The following is a 27,123-nucleotide window of genomic DNA, read 5'->3' on the forward strand; positions in this document are numbered from 1 at the left end:
ATTATAATTTAAATTACCATATGGATTCCATATGGATTATTTGTAAGTGTGATAACGAGTTTGACTGCACTTTAAGTTCTATTTGTGTAATCTTTCGCATGATTATGTCTTCTTCTTTCTTTAATAAAATATGTTTTCTATCAACAATATGTTCATGTTATATTTTCCATATCATCTTTCACGTTTCTTCCTGCCCCAGTAAAATCCTTGTATACTGCATATTATCCATCCATACATTAAATACTGCTAAACTGCGACATCTAGTGAAGTAGTAAAATGTGACGTACATGGTTTTTTTATATTATATACATGGATATACAAATTAATTTTGAAGAAAAAGACATCAATGCAACTAGTTCTTTGTAATGATAAAACAGTAAACAAATGATAAAACTAAAGTTTTTTAATGACACCACTACAGCACATTTCTTTATTAATCATCTGCTATGGGATGTGAAACGTTCATTAAATTTTAACACCAACTCTTAGAGGAAACCTGCAACATGTTCCATTAGCCACTTACTGTCAGGTAGTTTAGAAGGCCATACCACCGGTACACTTCCATGCTGCGAAAACGGTTCTAAAAAAAGGAAACGTGTTGTGATTTTGTCTTTCAATGTAAAACATATGAACAGCAGATACAGAATCTATGTAATTCCTTACATCATTTTCAACGAATAGATTTACAATTACTGTTATATTCGAAGCACATTAAACGATGCTAATATTAAAGAAATATTTACTTGTTTTCATATATATATGAAACAAACTTATCATTTTAATTAATAAATTATAATTTAAATTACCATATGGATTATTTGTAAGTGTGATAACGAGTTTGACTGCACTTTAAATTCTATTTGTGTAATCTTTTGTATGATTATTTCTTCTTCTTTCTTGTTTCATATTCTTTTATATATAATATATTTCCTTCCACTGGTTATCCGTGACTGTTTAAATGCAGCTTAACTTTACAGCAATGTAATATAGGTCACAATGCATACTGTATGTATATATAAGAGGGCCTCGTAAGTTGTCAAACGTGTGCCCGATTCTTTTGTTCTTTGTACAATAAAATATGTTTTCTATCAACAATATTTTCATGTTATTGTTTCCATATTATCTTTCACGTTTCTTGCTGCCCGAGTAAAATCCTTCTATACTGCATATTATCCATCCATACATTAAATACTGCCAAACTGCGACATCTAGTGAAGTAGTAAAATGGTACCTACATGGGGTTTTTTATTATATACATGGATATACAAATTAATTTTGAAGAAAAAGACATCAATGCAACTAGTTCTTTTTAATGTTAAAACAGTAAACAAATGATAAAACTAAAGGTTTTTAATGACACCACTACAGCACATTTCTATATTAATCATCTGCTATGGGATGTGAAACGTTCATTAAATTTTAACACCAACTCTTAGAGGAAACCTGCAACATGTTCTATTAGAAGCAAGGAATTATTTATATACATTTTCTAACCGACAGTGAAACACATAGGTATTTTAGAAGGCCAGGTCACCGGTACACATCTATGCTGCGAAAATGGTTCTAAAGAAAAGGAAATATGCGTTGTCATGTTCCATTAGAAGCAAGGAATCTTTTATATACATTTTCTCACCGACAGTGAAACACATATCACGGTATTTCGTGTAGAATTCGTAGAGCAGTGCTTGGGACAGGGAAAAAGCCAGGCAGAGAAGTATACAAATTATACTCGTTTCTATGTCAGAGACAGCCTGTCCAGAGACGCATTTTTTGGTCAAATATTCTGTCGATCAGTCTCCACTTGCAGATCAGAGTCTGAGGGCAATGAACACTGTTTGCACAACTGTGTCACGAGAGCCCACACATAAAAGTAAGATTTTTGACACTGACATATACAGTGTTTCCTGTAATTGCAGACCTAGCTGACAACAGAATCAATATAATTGGTTTTGGGAATCTGGTAGCTCGAGGTGGATTTTGGTAGCCAAAACACCTCACATTGATTTTGGTAATAGTTGCAATTAGCCACTTACTGTCAGGTAGCTTAGAAGGCCATACCACCGGTACACTTCCATGCTGCGAAAACGGTTCTAAAAAAAAGGAAACGTGTTGTGATTTTGTCTTTCAATGTAAAACATATGAACAGCAGAGACAGAATCTATGTAATTCCTTACATCATTTTCAACGAATAGATTTACAATTACTGTTATATTCGAAGCACATTAAACGATGCTAATATTAAAGAAATATTTACTTGTTTTCATATATATATGAAACAAACTTATCATTTTAATTAATAAATTATAATTTAAATTACCATATGGATTCCATATGGATTATTTGTAAGTGTGATAACGAGTTTGACTGCACTTTAAGTTCTATTTGTGTAATCTTTCGCATGATTATGTCTTCTTCTTTCTTTAATAAAATATGTTTTCTATCAACAATATGTTCATGTTATATTTTCCATATCATCTTTCACGTTTCTTCCTGCCCCAGTAAAATCCTTGTATACTGCATATTATCCATCCATACATTAAATACTGCTAAACTGCGACATCTAGTGAAGTAGTAAAATGTGACGTACATGGTTTTTTTATATTATATACATGGATATACAAATTAATTTTGAAGAAAAAGACATCAATGCAACTAGTTCTTTGTAATGATAAAACAGTAAACAAATGATAAAACTAAAGTTTTTTAATGACACCACTACAGCACATTTCTTTATTAATCATCTGCTATGGGATGTGAAACGTTCATTAAATTTTAACACCAACTCTTAGAGGAAACCTGCAACATGTTCCATTAGCCACTTACTGTCAGGTAGTTTAGAAGGCCATACCACCGGTACACTTCCATGCTGCGAAGATGGTTCTAAAAAAAGGAAACGTGTTGTGATTTTGTCTTTCAATGTCAAACTAAAACATATGAACAGCAGAGACAGACTCTATGTAATGCCTTACATCATTTTCAACGAATATATTTGCAATTACTGTTATATTTGAAGGACATTAAACGATGCTAATAATAAAGAAATATTTACTTGTGTTCAAATATATATCAAACAAACTCATCATTTTGATTAATAAATTATAATTTAAATTACCATATGGACTATATGTAAGTGTGATAACGAGTTTGACTGCACTTGAAGTACTATTTGTGTAATCTTTTGCATGACTATTTCTTCTTTTTTGTTTCATATTCTTTTGTATATAAAATATTTCCTTCCACTGGTTATCCTTGACTATTTAATTGTAATTTAAATTTACAGCTATGTAATATAGGTCACAATGTATATTGTATGTATACAGAAGAGGGCCTGGTAAGTTGTCAAACGTGTGCCCTATTCTTGTGTTCTTTGTACAATAAAATTAAATACTGCCGAACCGCGACATCAAGTCAAGTAGAAAAATGTTAGGTACATGTTTTATTTATTATATAAATGCATATACAAATTAATTTTGAAGAAAAATACATCAATGCGACTAGTTCTTTGTAATGATAAAACAGTAAATAAATTATAAAACTAAAATTTATTTTAATGATACCACTACAGCACATTTCTTTATTAATCATCTACTATGGGATGTGAAACGGTCGTTAAATTTTAACACCACCTCTGAGAGGAAACCTGCAACATGTTCCATTAAAAGCAAGGAATCTTGGTTATACATTTACTCACCGACATTGAAACAGATGTCGTAGGGCACTGGTTGGGATAGGGAAAAAGCCAGAGAAGTATACAAATTATATTCATTTCTATGGCAGAGACACATATTTTTTTGTAAGTGTGATAACTATTTTGACTGCACTTGAAGCACTATTTGTGTAATCTTTTGCATCAGTATTTCTTCTTCTTCTTCTTTTTTGTTTCATATTAGTTTGCATATAATATATTTCCTTCCACTGGTTATCCGTGACTGTTTAAATGAAGCTTAAATTTACAGCAATGTAATATAGGTCACAATGCATATTGTATGTATATAGAAGAGGGCCTCGTAAGTTGTCAAACGTGTGCCCGATTCTTTTGTTCTTCTTTTGTTTTCAATCAACAATATTTTCATGTTATTGCTTCCATATCATCTTTCACGTTTCTACTTGCCCCAATAAATTCCTTATATACTGCATATTATCCATCCATACATTAAATACTGCCGAACGACGACATCTAGTGAAGTAGTAAAATGTTTAGTCTTCATTTAATATAATGTTACGTACATATTTTATTTATTATATAAATGCATATAAAATTAATTTTGAAGAAACAGATATCAAAAAAGAAAGAAATGTTTTATTTAACGACGCACTCAACAAATTTTATTTACGGTTATATGGCGTCAGACATATGGTTAAGAGGAAGATTTTGAGAGGAAACCCGCTGTCGGCACTACATGGGCTACTCTTCAGATTAGCAGCAAGGGATCTTTTATTTGCGCTTCCCACAGGCAGGATAGCACAAACCATGGCCTTTGTTGAACCAGTTATGGATCACTGGTCGGTGCAAGTGGTTTACACCTACCCATTGAGCCTTGCGGTAAACAGATATCAATGCAACTAGTTCTTTGTAATGATTAAACAGTACACAAATTATAAAATTAAAGTTTCTCTTTAACGATACCACTACAGCACATTTCTTTATTAATCATCTGCTGTGGGATTTGAAACGTTCATTAAATTTTAACATCAGCTCTTTGAGGAAACCTGTAACATGTTCCACTAAAAGCAAGGAATCTTTTATATACATTTTCCCACAGTCAGTGAAACACATATCACGGTATTCAATGTAGAAGTCGTAGGGCACTGGTTGGGACAGAGAAAAAGCCAATCAGAGAAGTATACAAATTATACTCGTTTCTGTGCCAGAGACAGCCTGTCCAGAGACACATTGTTTTAAGTCAAATATTCTGTCAGTCAAGTATCCACTTGGAGATCAGAGTCTGAGGGCAATTAACGACTGTCTTATGAGAGCTCACACACAAAAATAAAATGTTAGACGCTGACATATACAATGTTTCCTGTAATTGTAGACCTAGTTAAGAACTGCAAAAATGTATTCGGCTTTGGGAAGTTGGTAGCTCGAGGTGGATTTTGGTAGCCAAAACACCTCAGATTGATTTTTGTAATAGTTGTAATTAGCCACTTACTGTCATCTTGTTTAGAAGGCAAGATCACCTGTACATTTGTATGCTGTGAAAGTGGTTCTAAACAAAAGGAATCATATGTTGTAATTTGTTTTATGATTGTGTTACTATCTTACTATATAATTGACAATAAGATTCAGTTAAATGGTCTTTAACTGATACATTTAATGAAAACAGTAAACATTTAATAAATGTTTTAAACATGTCATAAACATACTAAATATGTATTAGATGTTGCATATATGAAATATATCGCTGACATTTCTTTTTGAAACATGTTAATATAACCCACATTTAGTAAATTGTAAGTAGATGTTTTCTTATGACTTACTGCATTTTTCTTCAGAAGACAATACCTTCTGTACAGGTTTACGAAACAATTCTGAACAAACTGGATGCTTTCCATAGTCCGTATCTTCTGTTGGTGACAGCATACCTAGATAGGAAAACTTTCATTTCAGGTATTTTTTATTTATTATACATTGGGATTTTCCTTTAAAAGTCATGATCATCGGAAAAAATCAAACCTCATAGGTTGACTCATTGGTTTTTCCTATCCCAACCATTACCCAAAAACTGGTATATGAAAAGTCGTGGTACGTGTTGTCACGTTTGTTGGAAAGTTTATATAAAATAACCCTTGCTATTAAGGAAAAAATTAGCAGGTTTCCTCTCAAGACTACATATCAGAATGAGCAAATGTTTGATGTCCAATAACCGATGATTAATTAATCAACGTGCTCTAGCAATGTCATTAAACTCTATTCTTTTTAAATTTGCAATTCAAATTAAAAAGACAAATTGTACAAATGTTTGAAGGAGATAGTAATAAACAACATTTTCTTGAAAGATGTTTTTTATAGTTTGTGGTTAATTCAACAAAACAAATTCCTGAGTGTACAAATGAAATAATTAGAATCAATATTTGGTAAAGTAATTATTGATTGGAAACACATTATTAACATTATATGAAAAGTGGGGTTATATTCATTCAAGACTTGGTGGATGAACAGGGTCAGTTTGTAACCTATGAAACATTTAGAAACAAATTCAACATACGCTCGAATTTCTGAGAATTTGCATCATTAATAAACGCAGTCAAAACCTATATATGTGACACAGTTTCAATAATCAACAATCAATAGGTAATAACCACCAATCCGATATTTTGTTTAAACTGAAGTTCTTTTTTAAAACCCCCAAAAGGATGCAAAGAAATGTATAACATATTAAACAAGTCAACAAAAACACCCACTGCCCAACAAAAACTATTCGGTTTTCAATGTTTTCAATGTTTAAAAGATCTAACATTATGGTTTCAATACAGAATCCTACGTAGAATAATAACAACTAATACTTTTCGTTATAAAATAAAATATATAAAATCAAAATTTGTGTTTTGCCATACACAACCAGAAATATTGGCACATTTGTTCTATGACTGTTCTAAAGTCTTAGATGTATGGAAAGAAATTGAACAGGACAAAGGTAAACACATACAATTCGATAAACAGTTTTGTCTGGAATCATACATAAAAAAAACAAAAAAACATCCACTATTTGCTAATTGTCTTATTATTAATTTAAAATATTATATATATAACCTAATGTATTTGCTCTTTTAATTTGTTTGAATGATAAAATACCAATTGAAAACTATATACTGCACAAAAACTCTCAATTCAAAGCATATTTTAAATGCTGGCCACCTTGCTCCAAATTCCTAGAAACAAGGCATGCCAATATTTTGTTCAAGATGTATTTAACCCTCATCATATCATACGTGTTCTTGGATAATAAATTCGTACATATAATGAACTCGACTTCTGCATCAGTACTATACAGCCAAAAAGAGAATTGCAAAAGAAAAAATCATACATGTTGACGAGAGTGAATATGTTGAGTGCTTGACATAATACATTGATAGCTTAGGATAACAAGTTGAGAGCTCAAGATCATAAGTAACATTTTTTCAATTAGTAGCAAGGGACCTTTTATATGCACACTCTTACAGGCAGGAACACAAATACCATGGCCTTTGACCAGTTATGGTCCACTGGTTGGAACGAGGAAAAAACCCAAATCAGTTGAATGGATCCACTAAGGTGGTTCGATCCTGCAATGAAAGCACCTCAGGCGAGCACTCAACTGACTCAGCTAAACCCCGTCCGTGCCCAGCCAAAAAGAGAATTGCAAAAGATAAAGACCTACTTGATGATGAGTTAAAATGTTAAGTTTGATATCCAATAGCCGTTGATTAAGTAATCAATGTGCTCTAGTGGTGTCGTTAAACAACAACAACAAAACTTGTATCTCACCAGACCAATATCGCCAATGCAATGAAACATGTTTTATTTTATAAAATAAATAATTTGTAATGTAAAATGTAACACTGATTTAGTTCTTTAAAAAATAAATTAAACACCATATATATTGCAGTTGAGCAGTCGCCTAACCCGGCCCATTAGTATTGGTATGGTGCGTGGTACGGAGGCTACATAAATAGTCTATCCTGATATTTTTAGAATTTGTGTCCTCCCAAATAACGTTATAAAAGGCGAAGTGTGATTGGTGTATATTTAAATTATTATTTACAGACGAAATGTCACCTGGACAAAGGAGTCCATGCAATGCTGGTAGATCTACTGGTCGACAAGTAGAGCTAATTTTAATCAGATTGAATGGGGTACTGTCAGGTTTCTTCCTGTAGTGTGTGTATTAGTGATTAATATGTAAAAAATTGTTCTCATGGAACTCGAAAATGATCGATATAAATGTCTGTCTAGTCCTCTTACAGTCAGAGTATTCTGGCTAATCCTGCACCACTGGTGGCACCCGTCATTAGCACAGTCTACAGCCATCCAAGCAATAGTTGAAAGGTACAGGATTTTTACCACAAAGAGGGTCAAAATAGGGTATTGCATCAGACATCATTTTAACCAGTGATGCGTCATATCGTGAAATAGTCTCTGAATGTCTGCCATAAAAACATTTGAAGGCTTGCAAATGTCTTTGGATGTTATAACCCTGGTCAACGAACGTCTTTATCAGAACGATATGTCAGTCTTTAAAAGCGGGATATGGTGAGCATGCTCTAATATATATCAGAAGTTGCGAAATATAGACACCAAAACCTGAAGCTGAAGGAATATGGCTCGACATGAAGGGAATATTGACTATTGGAAAGCTCAAGTCATCTTTGTGTGAGGCCAAAATCGTTCTAAATATCTGTGTATAGAACACGGTATGAAACAGATTTTATAGTTTCTGTAGTTTTCTTTATTTCTAACTGTGAATATATCAAAAGTTGAAATTAAACATTTTCGCCAGCCTCCTTTGTTTTGATTTAGCCAAATCAGTTAGAAAATTTAATAGCATAGAGAAATAAATCAGCGAGTAATGGAGCACAGTAGATGTCCATGCGGATGCATACTACCTGTCATATCCCCACATTTGACATATATATATATATATATATATATATATATATATATATATATGTTGTCAATGAGGAAGTCCAGCATTTCACATATGTCTGTCTCAGTCAGTATATTTTTATCTTATTCAGTTTTAACAAATTGTCCAGATTCATTAAGATAGTTCTCTGTTCTCCTGTTTCAGAAACAAATGATCGATGCCTATCGGTGGGTCTATTGGGCTATTTCTCGTTCCAGCCAGTGCACCACGACTGGTATATCAAAGGCCGTGGTATATGCTATTCTGTCTGTGGGATGGTGCATATAAAAATAGCTTGCTACTAATGGAAAAAATGTAGTGGGTTTCCTATCTAAGACTATTTGTGAAAATACCAAATGTTTAACATCCAATAACCCATGATTAATAAATCAATGTGCTCTAGTGGTGTCGTTAAACAAAACAAACTTTAACTTTTAGAAGCAAATGTTCCCTTGATACATTTGGATGACAAAACTGTAGTACAGTGCAAAGTTGAATCGGCATTTGGTAAAATAGTGGTTGATTCCATGAATCTCTATCTAGTGTCTCGTCTCTAGGAGGACAGTCACTACAAATGTTGTCGTCCACTTCAAATTTGAGTTATTGAAATTTGACTGTACCAGGAGTAAAAATGATATTATTCAAGCCTCTGGCGAGAATAATACATTATTTTTATTCGTAATATATGATATTGACGATACCAAAATTAAATCTTTATCATATGTTTTAAAAAGCCTAAGTAACTTTATACTTAACCATGATTCCAGTCAGTCATTACTCAATATTCAAATGATGTATGAATATATATTGCAGGGTCTTTGTGAATGAAATGACATCAATATTCATATCACATAATGCTTCTTATCCAAACAACATAAATTAATTTATAACGTTTCTTTTATCAGAACAGACCAGTTTCAATATAAAATTGCTACTGAAATGTACTTGGTAACTATGAATGTATCCATCAATTTTGGAGCATCGCTGGTGGATAGTTATACGGTCATGTCAATCAACATCATCCCGTGACCTGATTAATTTGCATCTAATTCGCAATGGTAACAAATTCTGAAAGAATGTAATGTGAAAAAATACAGTGAAACCTCCTAGAAACCGGACTCTTTAAACCGGAATTCCCTCAAAACTGGACGTTTTTCACAGTCACTTTTTAAATATCAGAACAGAACAGAACATCTCTAAACCAGATATCCCTTAAAACCCAACTTATTACTTGGCCCCATTGGTGTTCGGATACTCTACCAAAAAATTTATATATTTCTTAAGCGCTGACCTTTTGGTGAACACATGTCTGTTAAATCGCTATCATGTTCAAAGCTGTCGTCATATCCAGATGATCTAAAATAATAATAATAATAATAATAATAATAATAATAATAATCACCACCATCATCATCATCATCATCATCATCATCATCATAAATACTGCATCAATTCCCTACAATTTACTGATATGAATTGCAGTGCATGGTTTACGTGCACAATCTGAACACAGATTGGTATTATGTATAATATATGCTTGTATGTTTATTCACTTACGGGATATGGATGAATGTTAATTCATACCCTACCACCTATCTAAATTGTATTAAATGAACTATTTTGTATATTATTATATCTACACCACCTTTTCTTAAAATTAAAACACACACACACACACATACAGAGAGAGAGAGAGAGAGAGAGAGAGAGAGAGAGAGAGAGAGAGAGAGAGAGAGAGAGAGAGAGAGAGGAGAGGAGAGAGAGAGAGAGAGAGAGAGAGAGAGAGAGAGAGAGAGAGAGAGTGTGTGTGTGTGTGTGTGTTTATCAAAGGTGAAATATATTTTCAAATAATAAAAAATACAAATTCAATAAAATTATATTAAAAACAAACAAAACTATTTTATTATTACAACTTACAGTAATTAACTGTTATAACTAGTATTGCCAAGAATCAATAATTCAATCTGCTTGAAAGTGATAGGCTCCGAAATTGCGACTCTATCAAAAACTGTATGAGATTAGATGTGCATGAGTGAGAAGGAGTAGAATGTATATTGGTCGACATAAACAAACATTTTACTATTGATGTCATCCCTTTTTGTCATGCAGCTTAGTTTGGAGACCAGTTAATCTGATAACTTTAGATGTTTCTTTTATTCCTAACTTTTGTGGGTAAATCAGTGGAAGGTAATCTCTAACCTTGCTATTATTGAATGATCTAAGATCATCAATATAGCGAAAAGTAAAGTTAAAAGCTTTAGCCAGATTCCTTTGTTTTGATTTAACAAGATTAGTCAGAAATGATGATTCATGTGCACAGAGAAGCAAATCGGCGAGTAGTGGTGCATAGTTGGTGACCAGGGAATTCCCATTTTCTGTCTGTATCTCCTATTCCCTAATTTTGACATATATGTTGTGACTGAGGAAGTCTAGCATATCGCATGTCTGCTTCAGTATACTGTAGTCTAGATTCACTCTCCGTCTTTATGAATTGTCAAGATCTGTGGAAGATACATGTAGTCACAAATGGGCCATTGATTAACAAATTGAATTTTTTCCGTAAGTTTTTCCTTTCCAGAAGGCATTTAACAGTTCACTCTCATGCTTGGCCAACTGTTTGGCATAGTCAACGTACATAATGATTTTATGATTTAAAGTTATAGTTAAAGTTAAAGAATGCAAGTGACCATTTAAAAAGACAGTCACCCATACTGATATTTGACCACCCTCTATAATTAGGTTATTGCCAAAAAGACCCATTGGAAGAGGAATAAAAATATATTAAAGTTCATTGGGAAGTTCTGGGGGCTTCAAGTAGAGATAGTAGCTGTGATGACAGTCAGCTTACTGGAGGCAAGTGGATTAGTAGTAGAAGAAATTGTGACACCTAGAACTGAAAATTCTTTCCTGTATACAGCACAGGTAGCACGTACAAGGTGAATCCACCACATCACTACCTGGTACATTCTGCAGTACTAGGCTGTTGGGGATTGGATACTGATGTGATGCAAAATAAAAAGACTCTCCTATTTCAATACTTAGCGATTGTAATGTACATGGAACTGCATAGTCCTGTCAATGTGTGTTCACTACAACATACCAACGTTTTAGTGTACATGTTTATGATTCTTTGCATTAGACCACACCAAATACCAAGCACGTGAACAGAATAATGCACGCATCATTGTAAGTGTATACTGACTAGTCACCATATATTGGTGGTGTGTAATCATCTTGGACCAACGAGAAGAGATACATTTAGTAGACAAAATATTATGGAATCATTTCGATGCCATCGTGAACTTATCGTAATATACTTACTGTGGTACTTATACTTTTGCACATACATTTATGTATGTACTAGTCAAGTCTGACATATATACAATATATATTCATATATCTATACATATATACCATTCATACCATATATGCATATATACTTACATATAATGGGGCACACACACACACACACACACACACACACACACACAAACACACATGCACTATTATTACTGAAAGTATTTAATATATATATATATATGTATGTATGTATGTATGTATGTATGTATGTATATGTATATGTATATGTATATGTATATGTATAAGTATATGTATATGTATATGTATATGTATACATATATACATACATACATATATACGTATATGTATGTGTATATATATATGTGTATATGTATGTGTATGTGTATGTGTATGTATATGTATATGTATATGTATATGTATATGTATATGTATATGTATATGTATATGTATATGTATATGTATATGTATATGTATATGTATATATATACTTACATTGATTCCAAATCCGATAATCTCGCCACGTCCATTTCTTTTTCTTCATCTTCCATAACACAAATACACTGTAAAGTATTCAGTTTCTTGATTTGACACTCAGCATGTAAATCTGGATATTTCTTTTGAAGGGATTTAATAATTCCTGCCGTATTGACTTCTTTTAGTAGAGCAATCCATTTGACAGTGTTTGTCATTGCCGGATTCTTGTAGTCAGAATGTGATGGGAAACCGATCATTTTGTGTTTCAGCAGGGAGTCGGCGAGACGTTTAACCTGAACGTCCTGTCTTACTCGGCAGGCGAGACATTTGCTGGGAACAGTTTGACCAGGCTTTGCCATCTCAGCTTTTAACTTCTGAGCAAGATGTGGGTGTGTCTTTTGAAGTGCTGTTATAGAACAAAGATAAACAGTCATGGTAGTGTTGTAATGAATGAAACTAATAATATAAAACTTTCACTTATTATGACAATACACCGAATGAAATAGGGATGAAATAATTAAATAGAAAAAGAAAACAAACTTGTTGAGAACGGTTAATTGAATTACATTCCATTTGCATAACATGCACAACTGTGAAGCACACATCCGTTGATTGGCAGTACAGACAAGAAACAACAACAAATGTTTTAAAGACTATATATGTGACAGCCTGTAATCAGCGGTCACCTGTCTTAAGCGGCCACTTTTATAAACTCCCTTGTGTGACCGCTTAAGACAGGTTTGATATATATATATATATATATATATATATATATATATATATATATATATATATATATATATATATATATATATATATATATATATATATATACTGATGGAAAGAAATAAGGGAACACATGGAATTGTAGACCAAATTTAATTCACTGATAGCATAGTAATGTCTGTATTTAATACCAAGTTGTAATGTGGGATTGAATGTCTGTAGTGTTGAATGTGCTGCCTATATGTTGCCAGTCAACTTCTGACAATATGAATTGATTTTTGATGCAGTCATTATTTCTTGGTTGCTATCTGTGTAATCTTTTATTTCTTTCCATCAGTATATATTCCATCAATATATATATATATATATATATATATATATATATTATATAATATATATATATATATATATATATATATATATAATATATATATAATATATATATATATATATATATATATAAATGTAATGAGGTTAATTAATTACGGGAAATATCAAATTTGAAATTAGGTGTGATGAATATAGTAGACGTTATGAGAGAACAGTCTCAGAAAACATTACTGATTTAGCTTATATAATACACCAGATTATGATCACTGGGTTTGAACCCTACCAGATTACTATAAAACACGAGTTTCAAGTAAACCCGTTGTTTTCAAATTATATGGCACAATTGTTTAACTTCCTAAATGGCAAATTTTAATGGAATCAATCACATGTTCCAGGGAAATGTGCATATAGCATTGTTAGTATAATATTACTATGTCAAGAATACAGAAATAAGTGCTTAATTTTTGTGAAATCATGTAGAAAAATGGTCCAGAATACTTCTAATTGGTCTGCAAGTATGTTTTTCATATTCCCCACCCAACAAAACGTATGTTTTGATACCAAAATCACCTCAATATGTGAAAAGGTGGCAGAGATATGACTTTCTTTAATATGGTGGCAGCAATCTTGAAAAATGGCCGCCATGCGAAACGCATGCATATTTGAAAGTGTGATCAGGTGGTTTCATAATCTTCATATCATAATTAATAAGTCTAGCCATGTGAACTAATGTTACCCTGTCGGCACCGGTACCCCCCCCCCCCCCCCCCTCCACACACACATCACCACCACCACCACCACCACCACCATTTAGATGACCCTGTTTGCAGGACAATAACCGGCATATTTTATCAGTCCCAAGTAAAACCGGTTTAGACAGAGTCCACTGTGTATATATTGTATTAGCTACACACTCAGGCTAGTCTCATTAGGAACATTTTTATAATCACTGCCCATCCCACCCCATCCACCCTTAGACTAAATAATGTTGCATATGTTAAACGGTAGATTTTACACAAACAGCTATCCTTGTTCTATTCACAGTGACACATACCTGGAATTATAACATTATTAATTGTCCCCGAAGTGCACGTTTTGAGAATGTACATCAATGCCTCATTGCGTGCCCTGGATGTTGGTCGTGTTTGGATGCTCTCCACGCTGGCGACAGACACCAGATCATCTTCAACAAGGTGGTCTAGAAAAGGCGTCGAATTTAGGTCAAGGTCATTCACGAAGGAGTTGTAGCATCTGTCTATTGCCTGTTGATGGTTGCGATTTGGCTGGAGGGTTTCTAAAACCAAATAATAATAACAATCACAATATTTCTACTTCTATTGCCCTATTCAATCATTTATAGCTCTTTTTTTCTTCTTTTTTTAAAAACTAAATCTGAACCACAAACCCGCATTCCCTAATCAAAAGCGTATCTCTGCATAAGGCAGCGTCGAAGGGAAGTTAGGCAAAGTGATTGCGTCCATGATCAGGTGTTCGACCTTATTACATCTAATTCCTATTCAGTATTGTTTTTGTTCTTTTCGTACTCAGAAAAAGCAAACCCAAACAGCAACAAATTTCATAGAATAGTTCTTTATCAAAAGGCACAAAGGTTAATTATTTTAATTTACAACAAATCTCTGTATGAGTTATTTCTGCTGTCAATATATATACCATAACAAAAGATTAGTTTCTAGGGCTGTGTTATATATTGTTTCATTAAATAAAGGCTTTGTACATGTTGTCTGTATGACAAGTGAAATATATTCCAGCTCTGTAATATTTCCTTAAAATATGTAACCACAAATACATGTAATAACTTCATATACATTAAAAGGACATTCCTGAGTTTAATGTAATTTTAAAGATGTTATCGACTAACAGAGACTTTTTTAACGATTGTAATTACATATCAAATATATTTTTCTGCATAAAATATTAGTGGCTATATATTAAACGTGTTTCTGATCGTTCTAATATTTGTACTAGGTTAAATTTTATTTTATATCTTAAAATCTACTTTTTTGTACGTACGAAATTATTTGAAGACAAAATCCAGTTTGGGCTTCTTACAAATATTAAAACGACCAGAAACACATTGAATATACAGACACTGATATTCTGAAAACGTTAATATATTTAATATGTAAGTTTAGTCGTAGAAATATTTTATTAGCATGGTTCTCACCCATTGTTAATGCTACATCAATTCTAAATGTACTTTTGAATATCTGAGATGCATGCAGGGAGAGATTATTGGGGTTGGTACACGGGTAAACAATATTTTGGCGATGTGTGCATGGTAAATCAGCTAAACCTGAGCACAGAAAGATCCTTGCAAAGTGCAAAGAAGGTGATTAGCAATGCAGATCAAAAGAGAAGCGATGAGAAAGATTAGGAATTGTTAAAAAGACCTTTTGTATTATACTATAGATTCCAGATTAAAAGGCAACTTGTTATGAGTATGGCATCCTAGGTGGGTGGAATAGTTTCCACTATCTTCCCCTTTTGGCAGTACAGCACCTTCTTTGCTCTGTCAACACGTTCCGGGTTACTAGTATTAACCCGACCCCCGACTCGTTTTACATTTCCAAAGGAAGCAAAAGTAGTGTCACATCCTGTGAAGATGTCGAAGAGGGGCAGAGCCAATGATTTCTCTTTATATATACCCTAGTTTCCCATACCACATCAACTATTTTAGAATGTTTTGACTGTGTAGTGATGTAAGTAACAAATATAGTGTTGGCATTCTAATCAAATATCAGGTTGCTGATAGGAACAAGATTCCAGGACAGTGGGCAGGCATGTTATATTATCCAACCATCAAGCAGGAACGTTTTGCATTCCTCGCTACCAAAATTGCCACTATAGACTGCCCTGAAGACAAGGAAATAATCATTACATAATATGGTGTCATAATTATTATTCAAAGAACCGAGCGTTTAATGCCACCATGTAACCATGAGGAATCAGACACTAGGCTTTTAATTCATGTTCAAGATGCTATTCTGAAAGGTTTTGTCAACAGTCTGGTGTGCGCTGTTGACACAGTATGCTTGTCATTCTAATTGGCAAGTTCCATCATTTGATTACCTTAAATCAAAATGTGAGTATTTGATTTGCCTTTGGTAAAGGCAAATACTTTCCATTTTATACATCAGTGGCATATATGACGTATTGGGTAAAGATACATTCCTGTCCATACCTCTAAGGGTGTGACACTACCTCTATTTTGGTTTTGAAAAAAGGTTCAATGACTGCCTCCGGTGCAAGAAACTGCTACCCTGATGTAACTCGTACATTTATCTACATGGTTCTCAACCCTTATACATTAACAGATAAAGATACTCAATGCTTCCAGTTACTGGAGTGCTTTACCCACGAGCAACCTCAAACATGTTGACAAAGCAAGGAAGGTGACGTACTACTAAATGGGGAAGACAATGGAAACCATTCCACAAACCCAGGATGCCTTACTGTAGCAGTCAACATGAGTTGCATACCAAGCTGGAATATGGTCCACCAATTAAAAAAGTGAACACAATGCATCCACTCCAGAGGAGTGGGGATGGACGATTGTTAAAGACAGCCAGTCCTGTATACTGTACATGTGTTGCCAAAAGCTTTCTGTGATTTGGATACGTGTGGTTCCAAGATTCTGAAAGGATGTGGCACTAAATGTGCATGCAAAAAAGATCCATTGGAATGCACTAAAATAAAATGTTTCATAAAAACTGCATGCATGAGCAATGGTAATTAGCAAAGCATTGTGAATGATATATGATATATATTGCAATTCTTAATGGGGTTAATCTATACCGTGACTACACTACCCTATATTCCAAAGAAACTTTGCCTTGTCTAGAACAGAATGACGCCAAAGCAAAAAGCTGGTAAGACTCACAATCAATGTTCAGTTTTTCCCTTTGATATCTTCATATTTTGTCAATTTTAAAAATATATTCATCTAGTGATATTTTGAATAGAACTTTTTTTTTTATCCTCCCACAGTCATCAGTGGCTGCTGTTGAGTGTTTGTAATGTGTCATGGTACCTATGCGTCAAGTTTGTTGATGTACACAATGTATTTTGTTTATTCATGTTACATATGACTTCTTCATAGCATGTAAGTACAAATCTTCCACACTAAAACTGTTGCTCACTTTGCACCACCACCACCCAAATCTGCACCTGCATCATCTCATCTATTTACAATTACATTTAGAATTGATGCATATTAACAATGGGTGAGAATCAAGCATTTGAATCATAACTTGCAAGTTATTAAAAAAATCCCTACATGGAAGGGAGAGGGGCATTTGTAAAATCCACCCTTTCCAACAGTGGGCGCTGGTGATTTGGGTCCATGTAAGAAAATGACTCTAATGGGGCAAAGTGTATGTGTGCCAAGTTTCATGCTTTTAATCAAAAGTGCGTAATTGTTTTGTTAGCCGTGCCACTAAAAGAGGGTGGGGGACATTTGTAGATCCTCCCTGGCCACCAGGGGGCGTTGCTGACTTGGGTCCATATCTAAAAATATTTATAATGGGTCAAGGTGTATATATGCCAATTTCCATGATTTTTGCCAAAAGTGCACAATTTTGTTTTGTAAGCCAAACTACTAAACGGTGGAGGGGGACATTTGGGTTCATATCTGAAAAAGTTTGTAATGAGTCAAGGTATATATGTGCCAAATGTCATGTTTTTAACCAAAAGTGCACGTTTTGTGTTAGCCAGGGGGCCCTCCTGACGTGGGTCCATATCTGAAACTGCTTGTAATGGGCCAAGATATCTATATGCCAAGGTTCATGCTTTTAACCAAAAGTGCACAATTCAGTAAAAGATTGGGTGTTATCTGCCCCACTATTACGTTCATCGGGGTATGAACAAAAACAAAACATCAACAAACTGTGCGAATCGTGAAGTTTGCGATGATTTTTTTGTTGTTGAAGAAACAGACAAACCTTATAATTAAATCTGAAATATACTAATAATAACACTAAAAGTTCATATTTTATTTCGATTTATTTGAGAACTGACCACAATTATTTTTTGGTTCATGCAAGTATGAAGCGAAAAAACGATGTGCACACTGTATGTCTCCGTGTAGAGGGCATAGAAAAGTGTGCACATCGTTCTTTCGGTTCACACTTGCATGAACCAAAAAATAATTGCTGTCAAATCTTATAATTAAATTTCTATGCATACTTTAACAATACATAACTGAATTTATTTTGTTTAGCTTTAAATACGCCTGTAGTATTGTTTGTGTAAGCTTCATTGATACTTATGTTGCGTAAGAATGCAAACGTTCATTCACTATTATTTGAATCAGATGCTTTTTTTTGTAAATGACGTCATTTGGTAAATGACGTAATTTTGATAAGCGACTCCATTTCCTCTAGGTGCTGTGGATTTTTACAAATAATTTAAGAATTGACCTTAATTATTTTTTTGTTCATGCAAGTATGAACCGAAAAAACGATGTGCACACTGTATGACTCCGCCTAGAGGATCATACAAAAGTGTGCACATCGTTTGTTTCGGTTCATACTTGCATGAACAAAAAAAGAATTGCGGTCAAATCTTATAATTAAATTTTTATGCATACTTTAACAATACATAATTGAATTTATTTTGTTTAGCTTTAAATATATCTGTAGTATTGTTTGTGTAAACTTCATTGATGCTTATATCGCGTAAGAATGCAAAGTTTCATTCACTATTATTTGAATCAGGTGATTTTTTGTAAATGACGTCATTTGGTAAATGACGTAATTTTGATAAGCAACGCCATTTCCTCTAGCTGCTGTGCATTTTTACCGATCATTGTCCTATTCGTGTTTAGTTTATATTTTATGAAAGTGAATGAAGGGAATGTGTCTAACATTTATGCTGTCGGTTGAACCGTTTAATTTTCGCCAACAGCTGCAGAACATCGCTTACAAGTAGCAGGGTTCATACAAACTTCTCACTTCAAAATTCAAACTTTTCACAAACGTTCAAGATAATTTTTCTCAAAATTCAAAGACCCATTTTGGAAGCTGACTTACTTTTAATTCAACATTCATCATGCAGTTAATCCATTCCTTTTAAATATAGCACTGTCTAATGATATCTAGCTGGTTATGTTCATTGTTACTGCAATATTAGTTCTTTATACTTTCAGTTTCAACTGAGGTAACAGGTGTGTAAGGCATCTTGGCCTGTTAAAACCTATAATCACAAAAACACTTTTAATGTTTGAACATTTAAAAATGAATCACCTATATTGTTTGTGTTGTTTTTTCACATGAAGTACCCACCATTCATTTAAAGTTGGGTTGGTTTGTTTTTCAGTGTAGATCACATAAAAATACTGTGCTAGACATCATGAAGCAGTGAGACAGACTCCTTCAGAGTCTTTAAGTTATACAATGCACTAAAATTATCAACAGATTTAAAAAGTAATTATAATAATAATAATTACTATATATATATATTTTTTTTTTATTTTTATTTTTTATTTTTTTTTAGGAAATAAAGAAATTGGCATACCAAAACATAGGAATTTTATAGGAATTTTTAGGTCAAATATAGGGAGTTTTATAGGAAAATGTGGACCGATTATCATGATTATAGGCATTTTACACACATTTTAAAAGACATTTACTTTACTAATGGTATGTTCTTACCTTGCATATGTACACAAAATACCATCTACTACCTCAACAAACATGGTTGAAAATTAGCAGTCGCCCGGTTGCTCGTAGCGACCTTTATTGGTTATGGGCAACTATGCATTTCACAAAGGTAGTCCATTGGGCGACCATTGATTTTAGAGTCTGGCGATTTTACCAGGTGAAAAATTAACGCACTGAAACTGAATCGAATGTGGCAAAACACACTGCTATTGTGTTGGCGCGAACTACAGATCTGGCAACAGATAACATTTTACTTATAGAACATGTTCTATATTTTGACAACGCCAGACTTACCAGACTCAGCCTCAGCTTTTGAGATTTTGGTCCGAGGCTTTGAAAAAAATATAGCTCAAAACGTATTGCAAACACATCATGTGGTTTTGGATTTTTTTTGGTTTTTTGTTTAGTTTTTTTGTTTGTTTTTTGAAGTTGTTGGATTAATGGACTGGATACGCCATAATTATTTAGTAGACCTACTTTTTGACATTATTCAATGTTATGGTACAAATTAATCGTATTTAATTAGCTTATATTATTCTGGGACAAAATCAAATTTTAACATGTACTTTTAGCTCACACTAACAATGAAATGTTCCATGGATTATTTCAAAAGTCAGTTAACTGACATGTAGGCCTAAAGATAAAAATCATATAAAAATATATTAATTTATTAAATTGTAAACCCATATCATCTGAAATAACGTTTTTTGGGGTAAAACATTCAGTGTAAATAAAAACAATATATATTTATAAAACACCATAGGATAAATCCAACGTAATCTGAACGATAAACACCGTAATACGAGATCAGGGCCGTATCTCTGCACAATGTAGAGTCGACTGGGTATTTGGCAAAATAGTGGATGATTCCATGAATCTTTATCTAGTGCCTCGTCTTTAGGAAGAAAGCCACTCCCAAGGAGATCCTTTACTGGAGCGTTCTCCATATTGAACCACCTCTCACAGGTGCACAAAGAAGACTGTCATTCTCAGACTAATATACTAAAACACACGCAGTTCTACCTTTAGTCTCTTTGTATTGCATTATCGATTACTTCAGAGACAATACAAGTGAAGCTGCATACCTTGGCTGTTCTAGCAATTTTTTTTTTTATCACTGTATTGAAAAAATATATTTAATCTTTATCATTTAATGTTGACTTTTAAATTAACTTTTATTTATACTGGACTTTTTTTCTTCTTTAAATGTGATTTGGGTTGGTATGGGTTTAAAACTTGATAATATGTTTCTAATATGAATTTTAACTGTATTCGTTATGAAGTTACATGCCAATTCATCGGTTTCCTTTCGACGCAAATGGACTACATACTTGGTTATTATTATACATGGTTATTAGAAATATAGGAGGTATGGGAGGCCTGAATGTTATTTTAAAATCAGTTATAATTATGCCTACTAGTAGCCTAAATTTAAAGGAGGTTAGCCTAAAAATAAAAATCTCAAATTACATGTAATAATCCAATGTTTAAATCAGGATTTCGTTTTTATTTTTTAATACAGAAAATTATGTTACTACATTATTTTTTCGGCCGTCACTGTTTGTATATTGTACTATTTTAAATTTTTTCAATGTTTTTTTTTACTATAACAGCCTGAGTGAAACATAATTTTGTTCATCGGACCGGTCCGTTCGGTGTTTATAATCGGTAAACTTTGGTGTTTTCCGGAACATTCCGTAAATGTTCCAAATCTGTTAATCGTAAACAACAACTTCCGGTCGAGAAATAATAAATACAAATTAAAATTTCATATAGAAGTACCACAGATTGTTGTTATTACATATTATACTGAAAGCAAAACTTAATATTTTGTTGAATATCTAAAATGAAACATCAATAACCGAGCGATGCTTGGCCAGTCTGCATGTTATGCCGATGTGTAGATTACGTGTAGCTAATCCTGTACGACAAGGCATCCTTACCCCCCCCCCCCCCTTTCCCCCGGGTTAGGTTAAGTATGGGTAAATAGAAGCTGAGGGGTGGGTAGGTTCGGAAGTCGTTCCACCTCTTTATTTCACGCCTTTGATAACATTGCCAGAATCGATCCACAGCAGTCAACAGTAAGACAACTTCTCATTGGCTAGCGTAAAACGGTGATCTGTTTTTGTCCCGCATAAAACTTGGTGTATACTTTTTAAGCCTAATGAAATACAATGTTTATCGCTTACCAGACGCCACCCCACACTTGAAACATGTATTATATCGCATAATAACGGTATTATTGGAATAATAGCGGTATTATTGCCCCCCCCCCCCCCCAACCCCAATGAATTTTCTGGATCCGCCACTATATATATATATATATGTATGTATGTATGTATGTATATATGTATGTATATATGTATCTATATATATATATATATGTATATATATATGTATATATATATATATATATATATATATATATATATACTAACAGGCAAAAGAAACTTATCACTTTTAAAATAAGTTTATCTGAATTAAAGATACTGCAATAAGTTTGAAAGTAATGAGAAAACATTCGCCAAAACACACCCTGTGTTTCCGAAAAGTCACTGTTTCCGGATTTAGTGAATTTCGTGCAGTCATGAAAAATGTGAAAAACAGCATAATTTGAATTTGTTAAAAATGCTCGTGCATGATTGTTGCATAAATACCGGTGTGGGACAAAGCAAGGAAGCAGTATCAAAAAGAACATCAGATAGATGCCGAGACTTAACCAAGCAGAACGCAACAAAGTTATCGGTATGGCCGATATGGGGGCCTCTCAACGGCAGATTGCAAGAACCTTCAACTGCAGTCAAGCCACCACAACAACTTGTTGAGCCGTTATCTGCAGACAGGCCAGGCACAAGACCGTGCAAGATCGGGAAGACCAAGGGTCACAACGCCAGCTGAAGACCGCTACATCCGGACAATCCACCTGCGGAACCGATTCGTGACGGCGATGTCAACGGCGGCGACGGCACTGGGACACCCCATCAGCAGACGAACAGTCTTACGATGACTCCGCAGGGCTGGTATCTGAGCTTTCCGCCCCTTCCGTGGAATGGCCTATACACCGTCAACGCAGATTACAATGGGCACGAACTGTACGTTGGTGACAGCGGCGTGATTGGGAAAGGGTGCTGTTCACGGATGAAAGTCGCTTCAACATGTTCTAAAATGAAGGCCGAGTTCGTGTTTATCGACGTAGGGGAGAGCGACTGGCGCCGAAATGCATCCAAGATGTGCACCCTTTTGGTGGAGGCGGCGTCACGGTATGGGGCGGTATTTGCGGTCAACGGACAACAAGGCTTCTCATCATCCGTGGAAATCTGACTGGTCAAAAATACAGGGATGAAGTGTTGCGACCTGTTGTAGTGCCATTCTTGCGTCAACAGCCTATGGGTACCCTTTTGCAGCAGGACAATGCACGACCTCATACAGCCAGACTTGTTCAGGATTATCTCAAAAACGTTAACGTTAACGTCAACGTATTGCCTTGGCCATCATGTTCTCCAGACATGAATCCCATAGAGCATCTCTGGGATCATCTTGATCGACAGCTGAGACAACTCGTACCTCGCCCCAGCAAATCACCAGCAGCTTGAACAGGTTTTGTTGGATGTTTGGCGCAGAATTCCTGCTGACGTCATCCGGCGACTGACGACATCCATGAGGAGACGTGTTTTGGCGTGTATTGATGCAAGGGGTGGTCACACACGCTACTGAGGACATGTCTTGTCCCATGATTTGACTTTAGAAGAACCTTTTGAAGGGACTCTGATTGTGTAATTTTTAATTTTGACCCCAGGTCTCATTCGCTCGGCCTTATGGCAAGTGCACTATCGATATGGCAATGCTTTTTTGTAAAGATATTGGAAAATGATTCCTTTCAGTAAAATAATCATCATATACATCACATCTGTCTTGGTTTTTCTTTATGGATCTACTGAACAAGGTGCTAAGTTTCTTTTGCCTGTTAGTTTATATACAACTAAACATATATAGGAATCAACTTGTCTTGAATTTCATTACTAAGTACAACGAACATGATTAGGATAGTTGGGATGGAACAAAAACCCACTGGTTCCGAGGAGGTGGTTCATGAACTACGATCCAAGCATCTCAGGTGTGCACTACCAACTCATATTATTAAAACTTTTTTTTTTTTTTAAATAACGTAGGTCTACAAATACTTCAATTGATAGTGTTGGTTGGGACATTGACATTAATGTGGCATTTTTAATTCAACAATTACGCAACCAGTCTCCCTCCCTCAACATTTTGTAACACGTTATTTGACCTAAAGCTACAAGTTACGAACGACTCTGACAGCGTTACGTCATTGATCTGGAACGGCTCCAATGTTGACTTGTTGATAAAAAAATATACAAACTCTGACGAAATCTGTCATTACAAAGGATTTTATTCCAAACGTGGGATGCCATAATAAAGATAATAAAACCCCCCATAATTTTAGACATCATCATCAATGCGTAATAAGTTGTCAAGTAGACCAGCGTGTGCGTGCAGAATTCCAAGAGTAAAATTAATCTGACCCCGATAGCTCTGATTCGTCAATATGCCACAAAGTACTGCGCATCGAATCATGTTCCAGTCATACGGTCTGTGACTTTCGAACAAACGAAACAAACGTTAAATTGTCGGCAATGATCACAGATTACTGTTACTATAGTGTGTACATATATACATATCTAAATAACATATGCACATTCATTAAACTCTGGCTGAAATACAAATATTTAAATGAAGTTTTATTTGAATTTTTTTTTTTTTTTTCAGATAAAAAAAGAAAAATAATAGACCTAGGCTTATTCCTACATACCTATTATCATTTCTTTTCCTTATTATTATTCCGTCTAAATTTCTAGGACCTCATGTAAGCTTTGTAGGCTAACAGGTATGAAGTAATCGAGACAATTTTACCGAATTCGCTGATTTCCGTAACGAGTTCATTTGTATAGGTTACAGAAGCTAAGATTTGATTCAATCCCTTTTCCCTTTTTGTCATAACTATATGAACAGTATAAATGAGTTATCCTTATCAGACGTTGTGATCTATTACCTTACAAAATTGGACTGTTTCTAATTAATAATAAATTAAATAGAAGACGTTTTGATCGGATTGGTACGTCTTCGAAGATGTCTATTAAAGCTGTGTTTTCCGATTTGTATAGCAAAGATAAGTACCAGTCATATATTAAAATCTTACATGGACGCTGCCGTTCTCGTAACATTTATTTTTCTGGTATTATTAAACGGATCTTTCTGTCAGCTGCATACGGTAAATAGTGGCAATCAATATACAAAATTATTTTATGTGCGCTGTTTGTTAAGTGTAACGTGCACTATTTTTCATACTCGCCAGATTAAAATTACGTGCGCTGTAGGCGTGGCTTAATGTTTTTCAGTTCATCGAGATATGAACGGGAAAAAAAGTAAGCACCTCTGGACCAATCAGATTGCCGTAAAGTGTATAGACGCAAAGACAATTTAATTATTTAGTTATATTGGAAGGAATTGTCCTGTTCGTCTTTAGTTTATATTTTATGAAAGTGAATGAAGGGAACATGTCTAACATTTATGCTGTCAACAGCTGTAGAACATCGCTTACAAGTAAGTTACAGGCGCAAGAATATTATAACTTGGTTCTGTCCGTGGAAAAGTGCACATAAAAGATACCTTGCTGCTATTGTGAGGGGGGGGGGGGGGGGGGGATGTAGCGGGTTTTCTCTAAAACTGTCAGAATCACCAAATATTCGATATCCAATAGCAATGAATATCAATAAGTAATGGGGGCGGGACATAGCCCAATGGTAAGGTGCTCGCTTGATGTGCGGTCGGTTTAGAGTCGATGCCTGTCGGTGGGCCCATTGGACTATTTCTAGTTCCAGCCAGTGCACCACGACTGGTACAACAAAGGCCGTGGTATGTGCTATCATATATGTGGGATGGTGAATATAAAAGATCCCTTGCTACAAATAGAAAAATGTAGCGTTTTTTCACTCTAAGGATATATATCAAAATTACCAAATGTTTTTCATCCAATGGCCGATTATTAATAAATCAATGTGCTCTAGGGTTGTCGTTAAATAAAACAAACTTAAATAAGTAATAAATCAATGTGCTTCAAAAGGACATTCAAAACAGTAATGCTAACTTGAGTTCCTACCTGCAAACTGTGGCATTACGAGGGGATGTTTCCCCCTAAATAACTGCATCAGGTCATCTTCCATGTATTTCAAATAATGGCCAATTTGTCGATAATGGTCTTCTGATTCTGCTCTTTGGACCGATTTCACACACATATCTGTGTACTCTTTTATTCGGATCAGCTCTCCGGCTAGCAATTTCTTTATTGTCCTTGTCATTATTTTAAGCACTCGGTACCTTTTCTCGTCTGTCATTGTGTGTGGAATATGTCTTTCTACTACGCTTGTTATCAAATAATTACTGTATTGTGTCTTTGCCTCCATCTCTACTTTATTGTATACAGCCTTTCGCCTGAAATAAATTGTGTAATCTGGTTACAACTTTTAAATATATACTAAAAAAATAGTTAGAAACTACCATTAAGCTCTCTCTTTCTGTCCATATAAGTAGTAGGTGCGTCACTTGGGTACCATGTGTACTCGTTGACCCCTGAGGTCACGTGACCTGGACGTGGCCTCTTCTGATTGGCTGACCTCTAAGCGTGGGGTGTGACGTCACGGGGACGTTAACCCTGACCTACTTCGAGTACATAGACCTCTGGGTTAATGACTTGGACCTGACCTTTGTGTCAGGAAACACCGGATGTCGACCAGATTTATGGGTGTGTTAACCGTCGGGGGTCCTTTGATGTACAGGAAACAGATGATGAGGAAGTCGTTAATGACCCATAGAATGGTGTCGAATGACGGAGGGTTTATCTGACTGTGACAGCTGTTCCTTTGATATACAGGAAACAGATGGCGAGGAAATCGTTAAAGGCTACCAGA

General features: G+C 34.5%; 1 protein-coding gene across 1 annotated transcript; it reads right to left on the reverse strand.

The window, feature by feature from the left end:
* Nucleotides 1-523: 523 nt before the first annotated feature.
* LOC121391561 lies at nt 524-26,514 on the reverse strand (the record flags this gene model as incomplete). The annotated part of the gene is made up of 8 exons (XM_041523143.1): nt 26,316-26,514; nt 14,512-14,751; nt 12,420-12,807; nt 9,898-9,962; nt 5,482-5,586; nt 2,824-2,880; nt 2,034-2,090; nt 524-580 (listed from the first exon to the last, which is right to left on the reverse strand). Coding segments are annotated over exons 1-8 (1,168 nt in total), but the record flags the coding sequence as incomplete, so codon positions are not given.
* Between the last annotated feature and the right edge of the window lie 609 nt (nt 26,515-27,123).

The sequence above is a fragment of the Gigantopelta aegis genome, unplaced genomic scaffold, assembly GCF_016097555.1.
Source record: "Gigantopelta aegis isolate Gae_Host unplaced genomic scaffold, Gae_host_genome ctg2652_pilon_pilon:::debris, whole genome shotgun sequence".
Classification (NCBI taxonomy): domain Eukaryota; kingdom Metazoa; phylum Mollusca; class Gastropoda; order Neomphalida; family Peltospiridae; genus Gigantopelta; species Gigantopelta aegis.